The 22,065-nt window shown below is 35.8% G+C and overlaps 1 protein-coding gene across 1 annotated transcript in view; it reads left to right on the top strand.

Moving 5' to 3' along the window:
* NGB (neuroglobin) overlaps positions 1–22,065 on the top strand; it is a 1,021,120-nt gene that overhangs the window by 738,168 nt on the left and 260,887 nt on the right. Inside the window, exon 4 of the mRNA XM_044062051.1 lies at positions 10,994–11,074. Within this exon, the coding sequence (XP_043917986.1) occupies positions 10,994–11,074 (81 nt within the window). The remainder of the gene's footprint in view (positions 1–10,993; positions 11,075–22,065) is intronic.

Raw genomic sequence — 22,065 nt, 5'->3', positions numbered from 1 at the left:
TATACATATAAATTAATGAAATGCGTTTCTTAGAGTTTTAAGCATGTATAAATACAATTCTTAAAAACATTTTTTAAAAACAGAGTAAAATAAGTACCAATGATCAATTTAATAAATATATCAACTTATAAACTTATAAAAGATATTCAAAAAATGTGTATCTCTATTATTAGAATACTGTTAAATCCTAATGAATATGAATACATACATATAGAAGCCCCAATTCATATTGTAGTATAAATACACTTCTACTGTAAAATTAAATGCATTTCATATAATCATACATAATAATGTTCATAAATTTGTTGGAAGGCTTATAGTTTATCAAGAAAAGTTTATAATAAATATATATAGCTAAAGCAGTCCTTAGTTAAAAAACCTTAAAGATAGTTAAACCTAACTTAAACAGTTCATATAAAAATATAGATGTCTGTAATAAATAACTAACTTAAATGATCATAATTAATTCATAAGGCAAATCAAGTACCAATCAAAAATAATAATAATTAATTCTAAAAAATATACTATTTCAAACTATCGATTCCTATTCACTTTGCGCCTTCTATTAAATAGAGCGGGTTTTAATGGCACTTTTTCATTTAGACCTGGATTTTTATCAGCCCTAAGCTTAATAATCCAGTTAACCTCACAGCGTTCAGTGTAGTTGATGACATCTCCTCCTCGAATATTGGGATATATAACCTGTAATACAGAAAATTTAAACTGGTGTGTTGAATCTGTAGCTTTGACGTGTTTAGCCAAAGCGTAATGTACATTACCTAACATTATATTATAGGTATGTTCTCTGATTCTCTCTCTAAACTTTCTATTAGTTTTCCCTATGTAAAATGCCGTGCATTTAATGCACCGAGCAAGATAAATCACATTGCGTGTCTGGCAATTCGCTGATGTTGTGAGAGGATATACTATACTAGTAACAGGATGTACAAAAATATTCTCTTCATCTATGCTGGAGCATTGATTACACTTTAGACAAGGTTTCGTACCTAAGTTCCTAATCTTGTCATTACTTCCAGATATTACATTACGCTGGCATAATAATTGTTTAAGGTTCTTTTTGTTCTTAAAAATAAACCTCGGTTCATTCCCAGCCACGTTTTTAACATTATCATCAAGCATTAAAATACCCCAATGTTTCCTAAAAATATCCATAATAGGATATATATTGGAGGTGTAGTGAACTGAAATATTCACTGTTGATGAATCGTTACAGTCGACAGCCATCATATTAACAGGCTGCTCAGATTGTTCTGAGAAATACGGCCATGCAGAAGCAGTCCTAAGATGACTTACTGCGACCAAGGACTCCTGAATTTCAGTAGGGCTGTAGCCCCTATTCAATAACCTCCCTTCCAGATCTGCCAGTTCTTGTTCATAGCCTGTTTGCAAAGGATTGAGTCTGGAAGCACGAATCACCTGACTTTTAACTACACTCCTGAACATGTGCCTTGGATGCATGCTGGTTCTATGTAATAAAGAATTACGAAATTTTCTGTGTATACCAGTGTTGACTAGTCCATTTTCAAACCGCTCAATATTAACATCCAGAAAAGAAATATTAGTTCTGGAATAATTTATAGTAAACTTTAAAAAACTAGACAGAGTATTAATTTCTTCATAAAATTTCAGAAGACTTTCCTCGTCATTGTCCCAAATCAAAAACAAATTGTCTACAAATGTACGATAAAAACCAACAGAATCTTTGAAACTGTCCGTATTAAATAACTCTTGCTCTTCCCAACAAGCCATGACACACACACACACACACACACACACACACACACACACACACACACACACACACGTATATATATACATACACACACACACACACACAGATACATATATATATATATATATATATATATATATATATATATATATATATACACACACACACACACACACACACACACACACACACACAGGCAAATGTATTGTTTCTAAATGTCAGAAACCTAAAAAACATTGCTTTATGTTTACAAAAAATAACAGGCAGTTAAAAAATTAATAAAAATCTAAATTTAATATAATGTTATTATAGTAGAAATTTTAGTGTTGGCATTTATCTGCATTAAAATATTGTTCTGATATTTGCCAAAAGTATATGTATACATACATTTATTAGTTCAATAATTGCTTTTTTCACTTATCCCAATTTTAACTGGCAATATTTTAAGTACTTAGAAAGTCTGATTAATTCAAAATAAAAAATTAGTTCAGCTGTTAAATATTGCACTGCTGTGTCAACAGATACATCTATTAAAATGTCAAATAAGCATAGCTTTGTTATACAAATACAAGAATGTTCAAGTAGCTGACCCACTTTTCTAAACTGGAGATTACTGTCCAAATAGTGTTGCCAGGAGTTTAAAAATGTATTTACAAGGAGGATAGACAGGCAATGAGAAAGACTGCAGGGTGTGCTTCTTAATAGTCCCTGCAGTTCTCATGAGCAGCACATCTTTGCATGATATACTTAACCAGAGAGGGCCTGCTGCAGTCACATAAACTGACAGATGAATCTAACATCACATCATACTGCTGGCAGACAGCTATGTATAGTCAAAACATTTCATGTACACTTTAGTTTATCGTACAAAAAGTCTTATTACCCTCTACTATTCCTGTTCTAGTCTGTAAACAAGGTAAATCATTATTCCTTCCTTCCTGCTTAATGTGCTTTTTGTCCCAGATCCTTTCATGGCATGATATTTTAATAAACTGATTATTTTATACCTAAATTTTGTTAGACTTATATATGTAGCTACTTTAAAATGCAGTTTGTTCACTGTTTTCTTTGGTGTCCCTTACAAGTCTTGAGCAATGATCCTGTCTTTACACACTAAAGGTCCATTTGTTTCTCCCCATCCTATCTTGCATGAGCATCCTACATCACACAATGGGGGAGGGGTCTCATCAAACTAAAGGAGAATGCTTGTCAGTAAGCTACATCTCCTTTCCAGGCTGTGGATTTGAAAGGCAGGCACTGGAAGTCATAATCATCCAAGGTATGTTTGGAATTTCATCTGTATATACAATCCCACCTAACTCCTGGCAGTAGGCTTGTACATCTGCCAAAGTAAAGGCATGCAAGACCTTTCAGTGCACATTCTGGCTTACACACATGCCCAATGAACACTACAGTGAGATGGCAGCTTGGCAGAGATAACCATATCCCCACCAGCTACTATGCTGTATGCTGTGGATCTCTCTTTCTGTGGCTGTCAGCAATGCAACATACTGGACCACCTTCCATCTTTCCAGATGGATGACCAAAATCAGCTGCTCAGACCCATCCTCCCCTACCAATTCCTGCACTGTTCAGGTGGCTGTTATTCATCCTTGATTACATGGGTTGCAGATAGAGTTCTCTCTCTCTCCCTCTTCACGTTGGAGCTTGTTAATATTCTTTAATTTTTATGTGAAACACTTCTTCTTTCAGTTTTTCCCAGTTAGGGGTCACCACAGCGGATCCCCTGTCCGCTTATGAATGGCAGTGGAGTTTTACGGTGTCAAGTTGTCATCCTGGCACCCAACCTTCCACAGAAGGCACACACATGCACACACTCACACCTAGGGCCAATTTACACTGAGGATCATAATTTCAGATTCTAATTCAGGAATTGCTAAAAGATGTGCAACTTATCTCCATGGTGTCAAGCATTATCCTGGAATTGATCATTTCTTTTCGATTTGAGTTCTGGCAATTAGATTTCACATACAAGATATTGCAGCAGATGACAGGTGGCCTCATGCCCTCCATTGCTTCAGAACGGCTAAAATAATGGCCAGGATTTGCTTTTGGATACCCCATGTACATTCTGTTTCTGATCCATAAATTATACTAATGAAACACTTATTCTATATTTCTTTTTATACTTCCACAACCTTAGCATATCCACTGAATTAGATTCTTCTCACAATTTAATCATGCTTAAATTCTGCATGGAATTTTAGTCCTTTTCCTTCTTTAGAAGTTGGTGGTATGAAATCTTTTTTCACCTCAGCTAAGTTAAAGCCAACTAATGATATTCCGTTACTTTTCATAAGATGTAACAATAAAAGCTAGGAAACACCAGTTGCACAGTACTGCTAAGCACTAAAGGAGATAGAAAATTCAGCAAAGAAAGTAAAGATTTTTCCTTTCTTAACCAGCCAAAGCAGTTAGAATATTCTGATCTCCCACATCATATTTATATTTAAAAATGTTTTACTAGCTTGCGTGCCTATAACTATTTATGTATATATTATATAGATATGTGTGTGTGTGTGTGTGTGTGTGTGTGTGTGTGTGTGTGTGTGCGTGTGTGTGTGTGTGTGTATATATGTGTAGGTAAATATATATATATATATATATATATATATATATATATTTTTTTTTTTTTTGACATAATGACTGAGTCAGGGAAGCTCAATGCAGATTGATGTAGCAGATCTCTTAGAGACTGAATCAACCATGCAGTATGAAGCAGACCTCCAAATAGGAAAAGAAGTTGCCAGTGTGAGTGAGTGTTACAAATACACTGATCTGGGATTTATTATAATACTGGAGCTTAGAGGGAGAGAGAAAACTGTGAGCTCTAAAAACATTTTTGGACTACTTTCTTAATGATGGATTGTTCAACTTAAGAACTGTTTCTTTCCCTTGGGGTAAAGGCTTAAGCACGTCTTTTTGTTTCATTCCTTTGTGACTGTGTTGTTCTTCAAAACGTATTTTATGTTGACTGAATGAAGCACATTTTCAGTTCATTTTGTTAAAAAGAAAAAAAAAGTATGTGTGTTTATGTAACCTGAAATAAAAGCCTCATGGAGCAAGATTAAACTGTTGAGGTAACCCTACTATAAAATTGCACTTCTGGGCTACAATACGCAGGATAATTTTTTTTTCTGTTACAAGTGAAACTTTCAAGATATTTGCCTGATTTTGTTCCCTCCCAAAGAAAGACATGCAACTTCTGATGGAGCAAACAATTAATTACAATTTACTGGTAAACATAAGTGAACCTCCCTAAGAACTGTTAAACACCCTCTGCCTGTATGGGGATTTGCTCAGGCTGAAGGGATCCTCATGGATGTAAAAATAGTTGCTTTTAGGAACTGTTTTAAAACCATTGTGCCCATACATGGATTTATTTTGGAAAAAAATCCTTGTGGCAATGAAGGGTTACCTTGAAGAATATGCTTTTCTCAGCTAATGAACTTTTCCATTGGAGCTAAAACTTGCATGTACCGAGCAACAACTGCTGAGTTCTGTAAAAAATGGGGAAAATCATTTAATGAAGCCGCGGTGGTACAGCGGTAGCGTTATTGCCTCACAGCAAGAGATTCTCCTGTTCGATTTTCGGCTGGAGTGCCTTCTGTATGGAGTCTGCATGTCCTCCCTGCAGTTGAGTGGCCTCTGAAAGTCATGTGTGAATGGGCGTGCCTTCGCTGAAGGTTGGGCATCGGGCTGGCAACTCGGCACCATAAAAAAATCTACTGCCTATCATTAGCGGATGGGAGTTCCGTTGTGGTGACCCCTAACCAGGAAAAGTCGAAAAGACAAACATTAGAACCTTAATGAATTTTAGAAAGGCTTTAGTCCGCTTGTCTGCAGCTGTACAGGAAAGATGTGCAGCCAATGACCAACACTAACTTAGCCTGCAGCAACAGACATCCACAATAGCAAACTAGCATCTCCCCTGACTGGTAATCCCAAAAGACAGTGCCCTGTGAAGAACTGTGGAAGGAAGATGAGGTGGAGGTTTATTTAATGATGTTTGGGAGGCATGTGGCTAGAGAAAATTGGACCCAAAATACAGTGGGCCAATATATTCACATCTGTCCTAATAGAGGACTCACGGAAGACACACTTGAACCTGAAGTAACCTAATTCACGCAAGTACAAGAAGGTGAAACAAGTAATTTTGGATAAGACTAAATCATCAGCTAAGGTACTGCCCATTAAATTTCACAAATGGATATTCAGTATGGACAGACTGCATAGGTCACAAATGTTTGATTTAATGCTTATTATGAAACTGTGACTAAAACCTCATATAAACAATGTAAACAAAATTCTAGAAATCTTGGTTACCTATTAATTTCAAATGGTACTCTCTATCATCTTAAGAGGAAATAGACATTCATTCTGCTCCCAAGCCTTGTGAAAAGTTAGTTTTTTTAGGTGAACTGACATTGCAAACAGTAAGTCAGACATACATGTGCCAAGAGCTAATACCAGGTCTTCACCTGGTTTGTTTTAAATGTATTAGTAAAGGACACATAACAAAATACTGCATAGCTACTAACAGCAATATCTTGCTTGCAGAATGTCTAATGATAAGTAATAGGCTAGAACTACAAGTATGCATATGGAATGGGAATCTATGGAATGTGAAAATGTTGAGCTTTCAAATGTTACACGTAGAAATTCTACTTTCTGTCACTCTGCTGTTACTAAAATTGTTAAATGTAATGATGTATTAGAGGGAAAAGAAATGCAAGTGTTTTTTGGACTCTGAGAAAATTATTACATTGTTTAAATCGCAATATGTGTATAGGCATACATCAGCTACCATACAGAGAACCAAAGTAATATTACCATGAGTCACTAATAGTTCTCAACATCTCTCTCCATATCTGTCCCAACCACCTATCCATAATTTCTCCCTAAACTCTCCACACATCATACCCCTCAACTGTCCAGATTTTTCCCTCATATTTTTGGTCTGTTCTTCATAAAATTTGTAGTTTTCTGGCAAAACAATGGGATGATCTGAGGATCAAAGTCACAAAATAATGATATACATTTGAGTTTCAGACTTCATCTCCTTCATAAAATGCATGTTAACACAAGCCCTGTTATTCTAACAACGTTCTAAGTTCATAGGATCAGTATTTAAAGTCTGTCCCTGTTTCTGTGCCTTTGTCCCCCCATTATGTCAAGCTTTGTTCAGATTTCTTGCACTAAGAGGTCGAGAGGTATGCACACTGCACCAAACCAATTTAATGACTATACATGCCTTTACACCAAATAAAGACTGAAGAACTCTGTTTTAACTCCAAATCAAAACAAAATTAAGTGGAAAATACTCTGTAAAATTAAGACTCAATAATACCCAACATAATAAAATCATCCTGGAAGGAAACATTCACTCTACGCCTGGCCTTTCTATCACAACCAACATCAAGATGATACTCATCTCCACAGTATTCTAATCCAACAGTAGTCAGCCCCCAACCCCAGTAATCTAAATTTTGTCACCATGAATATTAGAAGTATAAAAAATAAAACTATTGAACTGCATGCCTGGATTACCCAATGCAAGCCTGATATTCTCACTGTAACTGAAACTTAAACCCTGTGTAAACAACTCCAGAATTACACCCCTGGCTGTGATATCATCCATAATGACCATATAAAGAGGAAAGGTGGTGTTAATGCTTTAATATTTTCCAAGAATCACCACATTTCCTCTATACCAAACCAATACAAAAATTTAATTCAGCAGAGCTTCTTATTACTTTTCTGAAAATAAATATGTATTTTCTCCTTCATATCCCTCCTGGGGATAATTCAGCTACATTGGAAGATATCATATATTGAATATCAAAAAGAATTCCACAAGAAAAAAATGCCACCAAGTGATATCAATATCAGTTGGTTGGATATAACCTCTAACTTTCCTACATCGAGCATGAACTTGTACAGTTTCACACAACTAGTTAATAGCCCTACACACTATTGCAAGACATCAAATTCCATATTAGACTGTATCCTAGTATCAGACCCTAGCAAATTCACCTCCACAGGTACAATGTCAGACTCTCACAGTGACTATCTCACAATCTATATAACCAGACATCTCACACAACCACCTAAACAGCATGCTTATAAAATATCATTTAACCAGTCCAAGTTTAACCCAGAAATATTTGTTACTGTCATATAATTTATTAAGTGGAACATCCTAAAAATCCTCCATTTAGATGATGCTATAGATGAATTAAATGCAATTTCCCTAAATATCCTAAATAGACTTGCTCATCCTAGAAGGAAGACACTAAAATAAATAATGCAATCTGGCTATCCAAAAAGAGTAGAATGTTAAAGCAGGATAGAGAAAAAGTGTGGAAAAAATGGTAAAAATATAAAACACCTCGATATCTGGAAAACTTCAGAATGCTCCACAACTGTCCTAAAAAACAAATAAGTGAAAAAAAAAACAGTAAACACAACTAAAAAAAAAAATTCTAGTGAGCCTCTAAAGAAATCTTATATTCTGGCCAAAATTTCAACCATGACCCCTCTCGCAATACCTCAAGACTTGAAACATCAATACAACTGAACTCTTATTTTATAGATAGTATAGAGTCCTTAACCAAGGATATCCCAACTTCTAATTCCAACCCTTTCTAACAGCTATATATCACCACATTCACTTTCACCTTCAAATCTGTGCACACATCCTATATAAAACTACTCATAAACAAAATCAAACCATGTTCTACTTCAGCTGATGAAGTGAGTACCTTAAAATAGAAGTCAATAGCTTTGTGTATCTTGTCTCAAGCCTTATAAATAGGTTAATCCAGGAATCTCACATTCTCTCTCTGGAAAAAAATCACGCACTATCTCTCCACAAAGGAGGAAATTCATCAGACATTACTAACTTTAGCTCTATCACAATTGTATCATCCCCCATATGTCCAAAATACTTGAAAATGTATTCAAAAACAATTGCTAAACTATCTCCTGCCAGAAGATTTCATATGTCCCACTTAATATAGCTTCTCTCGCTCCCATTGTAGTAACACTGCACCTTTAAACACAATTTTTCACAGCAAAAGTCTACTTCAAATGTCCTCATTAGGTCTATCTCAGCCCAAAATTCTATGATTCAAAAGCTACATGCCCAATAGTTATCAGTCAGTAATATGGTACTCCACCTTCTCACCATACCTTCCCATCACCACCAGAGCACCACAAGGCTCTACCCTTGGTTCCTTCCTCTTTAGCATTCTCAGAGACACACTCCACTGATCCACACAACATGCCCCCCTAATACAATACACAGATGACTCTACACTCATATGCACATATAACAACATGGGACTTCTCAAAAAATATACTCAGGAAGCTTTAACAACCACTGAAAATGGCTTAATAACTCACAACTCATGCTTAATCCTCAAAAAATAAACTACTTTTTTCCCAAATCTCTCGCTCATGAAAAAAACAAAATTTAAAATCCTCTCTATTTATAATGCAACCACTAGTCATTTCTCATACCAAATTATTAGTGGATGATGATTTTAAATTTAACATGCATTTACAAAATTGCATTAAAAAACTCACCAAGTACTAACAATGCTTTGCAGAGCCAAAAACTTTCTCACCAACACAACTAAAACTACACTTGTAACTTTTTAACTCTTCCTCTCATTATTTTATGGTGCTGCCATCCTCACTAACCTCAAGATTCACAAAAATCAAAACTTGAGTAGTACTATAATGAATTGGCTACATTTTTAGCTTATACCTCTTTCAGAACCCACCACTGTATAGTACTAAATAGCCTAAATTGGTTGGAACTACTCCATCAATTATATATACACAGCTTTTTAGCACCTATAAAATTACCCAGCATCCATCTGCTTCTGCTTGTCCAGCACTAAAAACCTTTCTATACAACTGTATTCCCAGTCAGTCATTATGATCTAATGAGCAAACACTCCTCTTTGTCCACAAACCTATCAAATCTGCTGACATGGTCTGTACTCATACCATGCTGCTGAGGCCTAGATCTCATTACCTGTATCATTAAGGTCAATACCCTCCATCCAGTCCTTTAAAACCATTCTGAAATACTTCCAAGCTAAAATCTGACTCTGTTCTTACTCAATCCTAGGATAAATTATATCCCTAAATATGAGCAAGTACCTATTCATTCCTTACACCTCCTTACTCTCCCTTCTTCACACACTTCCATACTCCAACCAATTGCACTTCCTCTGACTATCTTTCTAATTAAGCCATAACCCTTTTTGTTTCTCACTTTAACTTACCTTTGATTTCTCTATAAGCTGGGTAAAACTCTAAGTATTAAGTCATATAAGTTGCATCCATTCTTAACCAATGTTTTCACATCATTTCTAATTTGGTTAATTGTTTAAACTATAGATGTTCGAGTATTATTTTTGATGATTCTAAAAGTACTGTTCTTAAAATGTTTTTGTAATACTTTAGCACTTTTCCCCTTAGGCCACTGTTGAAAATGGACACCTGCCCAGTCAGACTTTCCCAGTAATCTAATGTCAACAAATAAATAAATAATATATGTACACGGAAAACTGACCAATCGATAGCACAGGCAGAAATCCAATCCTCTTTAGGAATTGTGTTTCACACAGTAGCTTTAGTGTCTAACTTTACACATGAAGTGATGACCAGTATTTCACCCATTTCAAACAGCTCTGGAATATCTGTTATGGTATGGTACCAGAAATACACAACCCAACTAAAGAAAAAATATGTAGACATGACTCTCTGCTATCACACTAGAGTACTTAATTCTTTATCCACACTTACACATGTTTGCAAATATAATTTAGACAACAAGAGGCCCCAGAACTACACAGTTTCTTTGAAAATACACATTATTATTAGTATCCGTCTTCTTGTATCATATAGACCAAGACTAAGACAGATATCTTTTTGAGTCTTTCACATAATTGTAAAACAAAGCCTTTATCTCTGAAATAAATAAAGTGATTGTTTAGCTTTAAACAAGAAAGGTATTAACACTGTTAGAAATGTTTCAATTATTTTTATATTCCTGCTAGTTGGGTGATATCTTATAAAATTTGTTTTAATTCAACAATCTATTACTTTCTTTTTTAAAATGTTGGCAATGCTATTTTTTGCTTGTTATTACATTGAAATAGAAACTCCTCTGATATTTTATTAATTGTTTTATGTTTCCAGTATGTAGCATTTCAGTTTATGACTGCTGTGAAGCCCATTCTTAAAGAAAAATGGACATCAGAAGTAGATGATGCATGGAAGGTATGTCTGGAGTACCTTTTAATTACTATTAGTTCATGACTATAGGACTAATTTCTACTTAGATTAGAAGCTTGGCAATTTGGCATAAACATGTATTATTTCTTACAGGTCACCTGATTTTGAATTATTAGAACAAACAATTATCAATAAAATAGTATATGTCATGAAATGTTTATTGTAGAAAAACACTTGCTTTTTTAATTATTAAAGGCACTTTTGTCTGGTGAAGAATATATGTCTGGCTCTGTATAAATATTTTTACCTAACAGTGCCATCCTCCAAAACATGTTTTACTAAACTGAACCACTTTAGAGCTTTATTAATATTTTTTAGTTGTTGTGGAAATAATGATACAGAGGAATGCTAACTTTTCCAAAAGGAAAAGATATGCATTATTCAAAATGATATTCACTTTGCAAGAATGGATTGGCACAAGTGGTATAGTTATCTGTGTATAAAATGTGTACAAAATAAGTGGAAGGCTAAAGATTATTGTAATCATGACTTTGTAATAAAAGATACAGCACTGACAGTAATCTTCCACTGGCATTAATGAAAATAATTCTTACACACACACACACACACACACACACACACACATACATACAAACATGCGCGGAAACACACACCTCTCAACTGTTCAGATTTCTGCAAAATGTCCAGATATTTGCCTCATTTTTGTGGTCTGTTCCTTACACAATTTGTGGTTTTCTGACAAACAGCTGTGGATTGAAGTCACTAAATAATGGCATACACTTGAGTTTTAGACTTCATGTCCTTCAGAAAATGCAGGCTAACACAAATCTTGCTAGTATGTCAATGTTCTAAGTCTATAACAGCAATATTTAAAATCTGTCCCTATTTTTAGGCCTTGTCCCCCCATTATGTTTGGCTTTATCCAGATTTATTGCAATAAGCGGCTAAGAGGTATGGTAACAAGCACATCCAAAAAGTTGATAGAAATGAGACTCATATGGGTATGTGCCAGAGATGGCTCCTCTCCCGTGGTTATGTTTATCTGCTGTTATTATTGGTTGTGGGTACCCTACGTAGATCTGGTGGAATGTTTGTATGATAGATTAAGTTGTGGCTTATGACTCTTTGCATGAGGAGGGTACTATCTGTGAGGAGCAAAAAAGCATGGGTGTGAATACTGCAGCAGTTATGGATGAGCTGTGGGCCCTGCAAAAGTTGAAAGAAATGCCGTCAGACCTCCTTAAATTCACAGCTGTGGATATTCAGCATCTCAACCTCAAAAAAAAAAAAAAAAAACTAAAAATAATAAAAACTTGTAAGACAACAGGAAAGGAACATGGAGAGGCTTGCCAACTCACAAAAAATAAATATGTTTATTAAGTGCTGTCATCCTGGTACACTGGACTTCCTCAGAATAAAAAAACTAAACAACAGTTCATGCTTATATACAAGTGCCTCTCCACTTAATTGGCAACAATTAAGCAATCAACTAACTGTCCTGAAATTTAAACCACACAGACAGAAAATAAAAAATAATTTTGAATAAAAGCTTCCTAAGAATCATAAATAAACACAAACCTTCTTAATAAAACTTCTTAATAAAAATATTCATATATTTGTTAACTTATAAAAATAGACAGCTTTCAACTTAAGCACTGAACTTAGTGGCACTTGTTCATTTAATACAGGAGGTTCAGATGAATTAGTTCTGATCTGTCAGTTAAGCTCTTTATATTCCATAAAGTCATCACTCACCCCCCCCCGCACCCTAAATCCACATGATCAGCAACAAAAAATAAAGTAATGATGTGAATATTTCTTAATATGTTTATAAAAGGCTTTAATTTCAGTCTTGGTATTAATTTCATAAATATGTTGATAAACTAGTATTTAGTGCTTTCCTGGTTTTACCTATATAGAAACTTTCATATAGATGACTTACAGCAATATATATATAACGCGTTTCGTAAAAGAGTAATAATTGTATGAGGCCTTGATAGTACCACAGCCCTTACCTTTTTACAGGTACCCCATCCACATATCCCCACCATTTTCAGAATTCTGAAAATACATAAAAGTTTGGGTAACCCCCTATTATGTCCAATTGTGGATGCAAAGGCATCTAAAATGTTCCCTATTGCCAAACATATTGATTATAAAAGTCAAAGATGTATTGTCAAAACATCCTTACTTATATAAAGATTCATGGGACTTTTTGTTTAATGTTTCTGATGACCATCTAATAATGGTCACAACTGATGCATGTGACCTAATCTGTGTGATTTCTCATCAACAGGGTCTTGAGTGGTTTTATGATTTTTTGTGTAGTAACTCAGACTTGGACCATACAAATATACTTATGATTAGGACATGTATGGAACTGATCTTGGAAAACAACTTTTTGATTTTTGAAAATCAAATATTTAAACAGGTCAGGGGTGTGGTTATGGGGGCCATTTGTGCCCCCATTTTTGTTAATATTGTGTTAGCTCAATGGAAAAATCTTTGTGTTCTTAGGTCTCAATACAAAGATTGCTGAGCTCTATATGGTCAGTACCTTAACGACATTGTACTTTTTTGGAAGGACAGTGGAGATAAGTTAACGGATTTTATTTTTAATTATTTAAATTTTACCACTCAATTTTTGAAATTTACAATGACTGTGGACAGGAAGAAGGTTAACACTCTTGCATCACTATTTGCGAGAATTATGACACAAAAAAATTTCAGTCGTCTCTTTATAAGAAGCCAACCTACTCAAATTCATTTTTATATTATACTAGTTGCCATCCTGACCATTAGAAAAGATCCATAGTGAAAGGACAATATGTTAGGTTGGCTAGAATGATGTCAGAAGAGTGGATGTTTGAAGAAGAATGTCTGAAACTTTTATGTATGTTTGTACAGAGGGGGTATCCTGAGCCATTTATTTCAGATATTATGAATGAAGTTAAAGTCAAGAGACAAACTGGGCTGTTCACACCACTTCTAGGAAGTAGGAGGTTTGACACCCAAGGGTTGGTCCCTCAATGTACAGATGAAAGGTTTCAGAGAGCCTTGATTTTACCATTTAGTTTGCATTTTTTTGACATAAAGAATATTATAAAGGGAAACTGCAACATCTTTAATGTAAAACAGGAACAGCTGGCGTTAGTAGGTGATAAACCTAGAATTGTTTATAAGAAAGATGTGAGTATTCAAATGATAAGAGGCCCTGCAATAAATAGAAAAAGGGTGGTATGAATAAATGTGGGTACTGTACTCAGTGTAGACACATCTTGGAACAGAAATCTGTTTCTGTTAAGGGCTATGGTACTATCAAGCCCTCATACAATTATTACTGTTTTACTAAAGGCATTGTATATATTGCTGTATGTTAACTATGTGAAAGTTTCTATATAGATAAAACCAGGAATACACTAAAACATAGAGTTTATCAACATATTTATGACATTAAGGCCAAGATCAAAAGTAACGCCTTGTTTAGACATATTAAGAAATATTCGCAGCATTACTTTAAATTTTTTGTTGTTGATCATGTGGATTTAGGATGCGGGGTGGGGGCGAGTGATAACTTTATGGAATATAAAGAACTTAGATGACAGATCAGAACTAATGCATCTGAACCTCCTGGATTAAATGAACAAGTGGCACTAAGTTTAGTGCTTAAGTTGAAAGCTGTCTATTTTTTATATGTTCACTATATCAATATTTTTATTAAGAAGTTTTATTAAGAAGGCTTGTGTTTATTTATGATTCTTATGAGGTTTTTGCTCAAAATGATTTTTTTATTTTCTGTGTGGTTTAAATTTCAAGACAGTTGGTTGATTACTTAATTGTTGCCAGTTAAGTGGAGATGCACTTGTATATAAGCATGAACTGTTGTTGAGTTTTTTATTCTGAGGAAGTCCAGTATCCCAGGACGGAAGCACTTAATAAACATATTTTTTTTACATGGGTTGGCAAGTTTCTCTGTGTTCATCTCATTCTCAAAGATGGAGCAGTATGATGAAACACAGAACTGAGGGTTATTCAGCAAACTCTTAATCTGCAGAATAAGAAGTGATGGAGCAGCATGCTATCATAGCACCACATTCCAGTGCCTTTCAAGATCTACAGACACATGCTCTGCAACTAGAGACTAACATGGACGATCTTGAGAATACAGCACAGTGCAATAATGTGAGGGTAATCGGGCTGTCAGAAAAGCAGAAGGCTCAGAACCCCTGCAGTTTATAAAGGCTGAGATTGCTAAACTTAAGGATCTCATAGAGAGGGTGCAAAGGATCTGGACTCAGTGAAAAGGTCTTGCTCCACAACACTTTGTCATATGACAGGGAATAACTACTACTTAAGGAATGGGAGATGAACCCTTCTTTTTAGCTTATAAGTTACACATTCAGAATTGCCCCAGACTATAGCACTTCACTTTACTTTAAATGGAAGGCACTGGTGCCCTATCTGTGGAAATGTAGAGAACTGCATTTTCAAATGTTACTGCATTATCCTGCATCGCTGTGTCTAACCAATGGAATGCGATATGGCTAATGTGGACTCTTTTCTAACTACACAGTCTAAAAAGTAATTTACTGATGTGATTTCTCTCCCCATGAACATATCTGCTAATTCCATGAAGCAGGACCAGCCCTCTAATGAGTCACGCAGTAAATCTCTGAACAATAAAAAAGGTAAGGATCAGATGGGGTTGAATAGTAACCAGCAAACTAGACCTACATCTGCTTTGTTCAGTTTGGACTATGGGATGGCTAACAGACATGCACCATTGAGGGGAAACAGACTGGGAGTGACTTCTCTGGAGCAGAAGAGGGCAATAGTTTTACAGATCCAGAAATTCAGAATGAGGAAACTGCTAGTATGGATAGATTATGGGGAGACACTCAACCAGAGTCCATTGTTCCAGTGACAAATGGATGCCTCAAGGGATTTACTTGATCAAGACTTTATGGACATTGTATGTCTGTTATCTTAATAAGTTCACCCTGCTAAATGAAGGTAGGATGGAACACTATTAGGTTAGCAGCCTGCATGTTTATTACTTGTATATAATATTCTGTAAGGGTTTCCACATGGGGTGGGGGAGGGAGTGGTGTTGTATGGTTTAGTTTAGTAGTACGCACTTAGTTCCTTCTCAGAGATTTTTTTGAGGAGTTCTATTCTGAGCAATCATTTATATTTTATACTCCAGTAATACAAAGTCAGAGTAAAACAAATAGTTGGTTTCTTGTTCAATTACTTACTGTATTATTAACAGTGGCTGTTCAGAGTACAGTGTCAAATCAGGATGGAGGGAGGTGTGTGCCCATTGCTTCTACTTATACTGCACAGATAGCAGAATTGAGAGGAGTTAGTTGGAATGTTAAGGGCATGGTGACATAGCCAAAATGTTAAAGGCATGGTGACATAGCCAAAAGCCAATGCAATATTGCATCAGATTAATAAAGATAGGATTAATTTTTCCTTCTTGCAAAATATCAAGGTTAAGGTCTCGCATGTACACAGGCTAGCTGGATGGGGTAATATTATGTATCATGTGTCACATCTTCAAGGAGGGGGATTGTTACCCTCATTAGTAGTCAATCGAGTTGGGTGTTGCAAAATAGTCAGAAAGGCCTGGTATTTGGTTGATTCCATGTTTGGTAGACATATTTTAGTTAACGTCTGTGGGCCAAATGATGATAATCCAGTAGTGCTGCAGAATATTAGGAGACAACTTGGGAAATTAAATCTGCAACAAGAAATGGTTATAGTTGAGGGGGATTTCAGTTTGGTAACTGACCCTTGATTAGATAGGTTCGAATGGAGGGGATGTCCTGTCTGCCTAAAGTAGCTAAGGAATTCTAAATGTTAATACATACACTAGATTTGGTTGATGGCTGGCATGATCTTAACCCAGTGGTACTTGACTACACATAGTTGAGACATGGGTTAATAGCTAGTCAGTTGGATATGTGGTTGGTAGATAAACAATGTTTCATATGGGTTAGATTAGTACAGATTACACCACAGGCCTGTCAGACTGTGCTCACCTTTTTCCTAGTTTTTCATCCAAACACCCTGCCCCTGATCACCAAATTTTGGAGACTCTTTGTAGAAATAATGGCTTTGTGGGGGGGGTGCTTTAAAAACCTGGATGTTAGCATATTGGAGGCCAGTCAGTGTTCACAGAACTGGATTGCTTTCAAATGGGATTGCCTGAATTAAGTGAGGGATTGGCAAGATAGGAGAGCAAGGAAAGAGTAAATATTTAAGTAGCAAAAGGGTATAAATGAACATCTTAGAGGAGAGATACTGAATCTTAAAAGGCAATATGGAGTATATGTCTATACACAGTATGACACTAGAAAGAAGAGAAAGCTGCTGTTTTACTGGGTGAAAGTTATTACCTTAAGAACAGTGTTGGCATGGAAGGAGGGAAAGCGGGAAATGGAGATAAAAGCAGTTAGGAGTGTGTGTGTGGGGGGGGACTGGAGGTATGCCTGTGGAAAATATGTGATATTTTGCGTACCGACTACAGGCAGGTTATACAAGATGTCATCCCCTGTGAAATGAGTGAAATCAATGACTTTTTAAGTACCTCCCATGTCTGATGGAAGAAATGATCAGCGGATTAGCAGCCTGATGAATAGGCAAGAAATTATGTGTGCCATAGACTCCCTTCCAGTGGGCAAAACCCCATGTCTAGAAGGGTTCCCTGCTGAATTCTTTCAGTCTCTTAAGGAGGAATTGCTTCACTCTCTGTACAACTGAGTTAGGTAAGTCTCATTGTTTAAACTATTCCCTACAGAGCTAACCTGTGCAAAGGTGTTAATGTTTCCAATGTTTCCATGATTCTGCTACTTGTCAGCCCATTTCTCTGGTACAGAAAGATCTCAAAATCTTTACTAAGTACTGGTGACTAGGCTGTACAAGGTGTTACCATCATTTATAGGTTTCAACCATCTGGGGTTTATCAAAGGGATAGCAGGTAGTCCTGAACTAATTAGGCTTTGGTTGGATGTAAAAGCTTCCTGTAAAAAGAAAACCATGTGAGCTGCTATTGTAATCAGGAATTTTGGGAAAGCATTTGACAGCATTCAATGGGACTTTATTTGGATGGGCTTCCAGAAACTGTTTATTGACTGGTGTAAGCTGTTTTAGCAGACTCCCACTGCTACAGTTTTTGTTAAGGAAGTACTTTCATCTAGACGTGATCTGCATAGAGGTATGGGGTCGAACTGCCTACTCCCCCCTAATCTGTTTGTTATAGTAGTATCAGTGATTGATGCTTTTTGCAAGAGTGGTTTGCTAGGGCAAGGATCAGGATAAGAGGTTTTTCCCCTCCATGTTCTACATGCAGGACTGGCCTTTGGTCAACTGGTGCACTAGGCAAAATGTCTCCTTAGGATCTCCCAACACCATCCTGTGTCCCCATCCTGGTCTACCTACACCATCCAGATTACTGGAAAAGTGCCCCTGCTAGAGCAGCGCCCTAGGTTCTCACCTACTTGGCCTATGCCTAAGGCTGGCTATGACTACATGGTTCACTAATGATTGTGCTCTGTAAATTTCTGAACCACCGTTCCATGCTGAGCCTATTCTATTATTCATGCAAGAAATTTCCTGCCTAACAGGGCTGAAGGTTAATGTGAATAAGTCAGTGATCTTTCTATTAAATTAAAGTACCAGAGATACTCTTATGAGAGTAGTTTCTCTTTTCAAATGGCTACAAAGATCAAATATATTAGAATTACAGTGTTGCAATGGCTGGAATCCCCAACAGGCCTTAATTTACAGCCAGTGACTACTGAAATAATGGATAAGATGACCTGGTTGAGTAAACAAAAATTGGTTCTTTCTGAGTAAGATTCAAATTGTGAAAATGTCTGTACTGCTTAAATTGTTATTTATGTTAAGACACTTGCCTCAGGTGCAATTCTCTAGAGAATAGGCCAGCAACCTAGGGCTAATTGGCTGTTTTATATGGCAGAGTAAATGTCCCAGGCTCAGCCATTTGAAATAAGGAATTTCTAAGATTAAGGGAAGATTTGGCATGCCTGATTTGACCGCAATGGACATCAGTTTTGGGCTGGTACTTCCATAGAACTCATATGGCCCCCACCCTGATTTGGGTTGTGAGTGACTTACTGAAAAGGAAACCAACGTATCCTAAATGTAGATGTAAATCCTCATAAAAGATATGGGATCCAGGCAGTATGGAGCTTTAGCTATTTAGGCAAAGTGGATATTCATTGGTGGAGGTAGCCTGGCCAAGGTTATATGCCTCTCCATGGAGGAATAAAGATGTTACAGTGGCAGGGAAAGAAATGTGAAGAGAAGGAGTAAGTGGATTAGAGAGAGATTTGTGGTCCTCAAAAGAAAAGGGCATGTTATCTCTTACACAACACAGATAATGGTTCCCATACTTGAATAATAAATGGTAGCAGTACTTTCAACTGATAACCTCAGTCGGAGAGGTGATGTTACCTAAAGATGATGAATGATAGTGATACTGTGGGAAGCAGAAAATGTAAGCAGTGGCCTAAATTTAAATCATAGTATGAGCATATTACCCTCCCCTTGCTGCAGACTCTGTCAACGTTAATGGTTCAAATAGGAGAAATACTGTAATATATTGATTATCTTAGCCTCTCAGTGGAATTGACTTGTGGAATCTATGTGGTTATCTAATCAGCCCTCTCTCACCTCTTTCACAATATTAAAGATAACCAATGAGTGGCATATTACTCCAGTGGAGATAGCCAGGTGAGAACACACTAACTCATCAAGGTGTTGGAGATGTGGCAGTAGGGAGGTAGACTATATACACTTAATTTGAGAATAAGAGAGTTCATTCCCTGTGGCAGGCAGTTATACAGGGCATTACTTATGTTGTAGATGTACATCTTCAACAATGTGAGGATATTGGTTTTTGGCTTTTGGGAGTCCATATGTCAGTGGGCATATTCTCCATGTTGCAATATGCATTGATTAGAAATGTGATTGCTATGATGATGGCATCTATATTTAGGGACTGGAAGAACATCCTGCCAGACTGGTCAGAATTGTTTTCACAATTAGCATGCAATCCCAAGGACTGGCCTTCCTAGAAATTAGACATAGTCTGGTAGAATAAGTCATGGACAATGCTAATGTATGGAATGCAAATGAATTATGTGTAATTTTTTTTCTTTAATTTAGTTTTTCTTACTGTTAATACCGTGTTAGACAGCTTGATATATGTCACTAGCTCTAATTTTGCTACAGTGTCAGTGATTAATTATTAGGTTGCGTTCAAGTGTTTGGTATTATTTTCACAATAAAAATGTTTTTTACAAAATGAAAAAAAAAACTAATAGAAATAAACTTGTACAGAAAAGGTTTTATGAAACATATTAGAATTTAGATACTGCACAAACATTTGTAGATTGCTTCTGTCATCCTGCCATAGCAGCCAGAAGTCAACTTAAAAATGATGCCAAATACAGATAAAAGGTAAAAGCTGATTTCTAGTCCTATCATATATTTACGTGATCTCAAAGAACCTCAAACAAATCCCCTTATATGTGAGCAAAGGTTGCATCTATGATGATACATTTTAGCTGAATATAGTCAACACGTTTGATTAAAGAAACAAAAAAATCAATTGAACTCAAAGAATATTTGTCCAATTCTGTTACCCCAAAATGTAATATTGCTCATCCACCATAATGTAGGATGCTAGTATGTACAGAATTTAAAAACAAGTAATCTCTGTGGTATCCCCGAAGTCTCAAAACAACCCATTAAAGTGTAGTGGGTCTAAAAACAAAACAGTGTAAGAAACTTCTCTGTGTGGAAGATTTTCAGTCCATATATTTCTAGTTAATCACTGTATATTAATCAGATCAGACAACAGTAGTAGAAGTAGCGAACGTAAACCTCGTCAAGTCAAAAAGTAATAATAGAAAATATATAATTCTACAGCATTACTAAGTATGTAATCCAAGCAAGGCAGGCAGTCTGTTGAAAATCCTTTATTAAGTACAGACAGCGATCCAAGTAAAACAAAAATAGAGTAATAATTTCCTCACAAGCTTTCTAAATATATATATGCTTTTTATCAGGCATGGGAGTGGTTTATTGTGCTGTAAAACAAAGTGTTATTGGTACACATGTTACATTCACATCCCTTCCTCCATCAGTGTGACATTCGAGCTGGTCCTGCCCTACCTAGTAGCTGTCATAATAATATATAGCCCTAATGTACTTTAATGGTACATCTTATTTAACCAAATTATTAAGTCTGTGATTTTATACAAAGCAATATACTACATGGTTGGAAATATATCAACCTTAGTTAATTTTGCGATCAAAAATTATATATAAATATATACATATACATTTTGCATGTAAAAATCAGTTTCTATTTTCATAACCTATTGTTAACAAAGATCCTTCTAGACTTCTTCAGGTCTGTGTACAAGAACCTAAACCTATATAATTGTATAATTAGTTAGTATTGTTATTACCATCATTTTGAATAAAGTGGAAAAAAGAGAACCAGAAAAAAGTAAAAAATATATATGTATGATGATGGAAACAAAATATACACTTAAATTTCAAATTATTTAAAATGGTATTTAAAACCAATTTGTAGAAAAAAATAAAATAAAATACACTTAGTCATGTAAACAATGTGGCAATTTTCTAAGTTCCAGTGCACTTTTAATTGAACAGTAGTAGTTAAGTCCAGGCTTTCTAAAAGAGTTCAGCTTTAATTGCCACATGAGTTCCTGTTTCTCCAGAATATTCGGGATGTCTCCTTCAAGATCGCCCATGTCTACAACCTCCCCATTATAGAACTGAAAAGGACTGAAGCACCTTCACTCAACCTCCCCAGTAGAAAAATGTAAGTAATCCCACAGAGAATAACAAATGCAAAAATAGCTGCACCCTGACATACACTTTGGATTATCACAGTATCAAAAATATTATTGAAGAAAACTGGGACATTGTCACAGGAAACCCTTTTTTGA

Source organism: Protopterus annectens, chromosome 1.part0 (assembly GCF_019279795.1).
Source record: "Protopterus annectens isolate FY-2018-M chromosome 1.part0, PAN1.0, whole genome shotgun sequence".
In the NCBI taxonomy this organism is placed as follows: domain Eukaryota; kingdom Metazoa; phylum Chordata; order Ceratodontiformes; family Protopteridae; genus Protopterus; species Protopterus annectens.
Note: the sequence above shows the minus strand (reverse complement) of the source record. Positions and strands in the feature narration are given on the sequence as shown.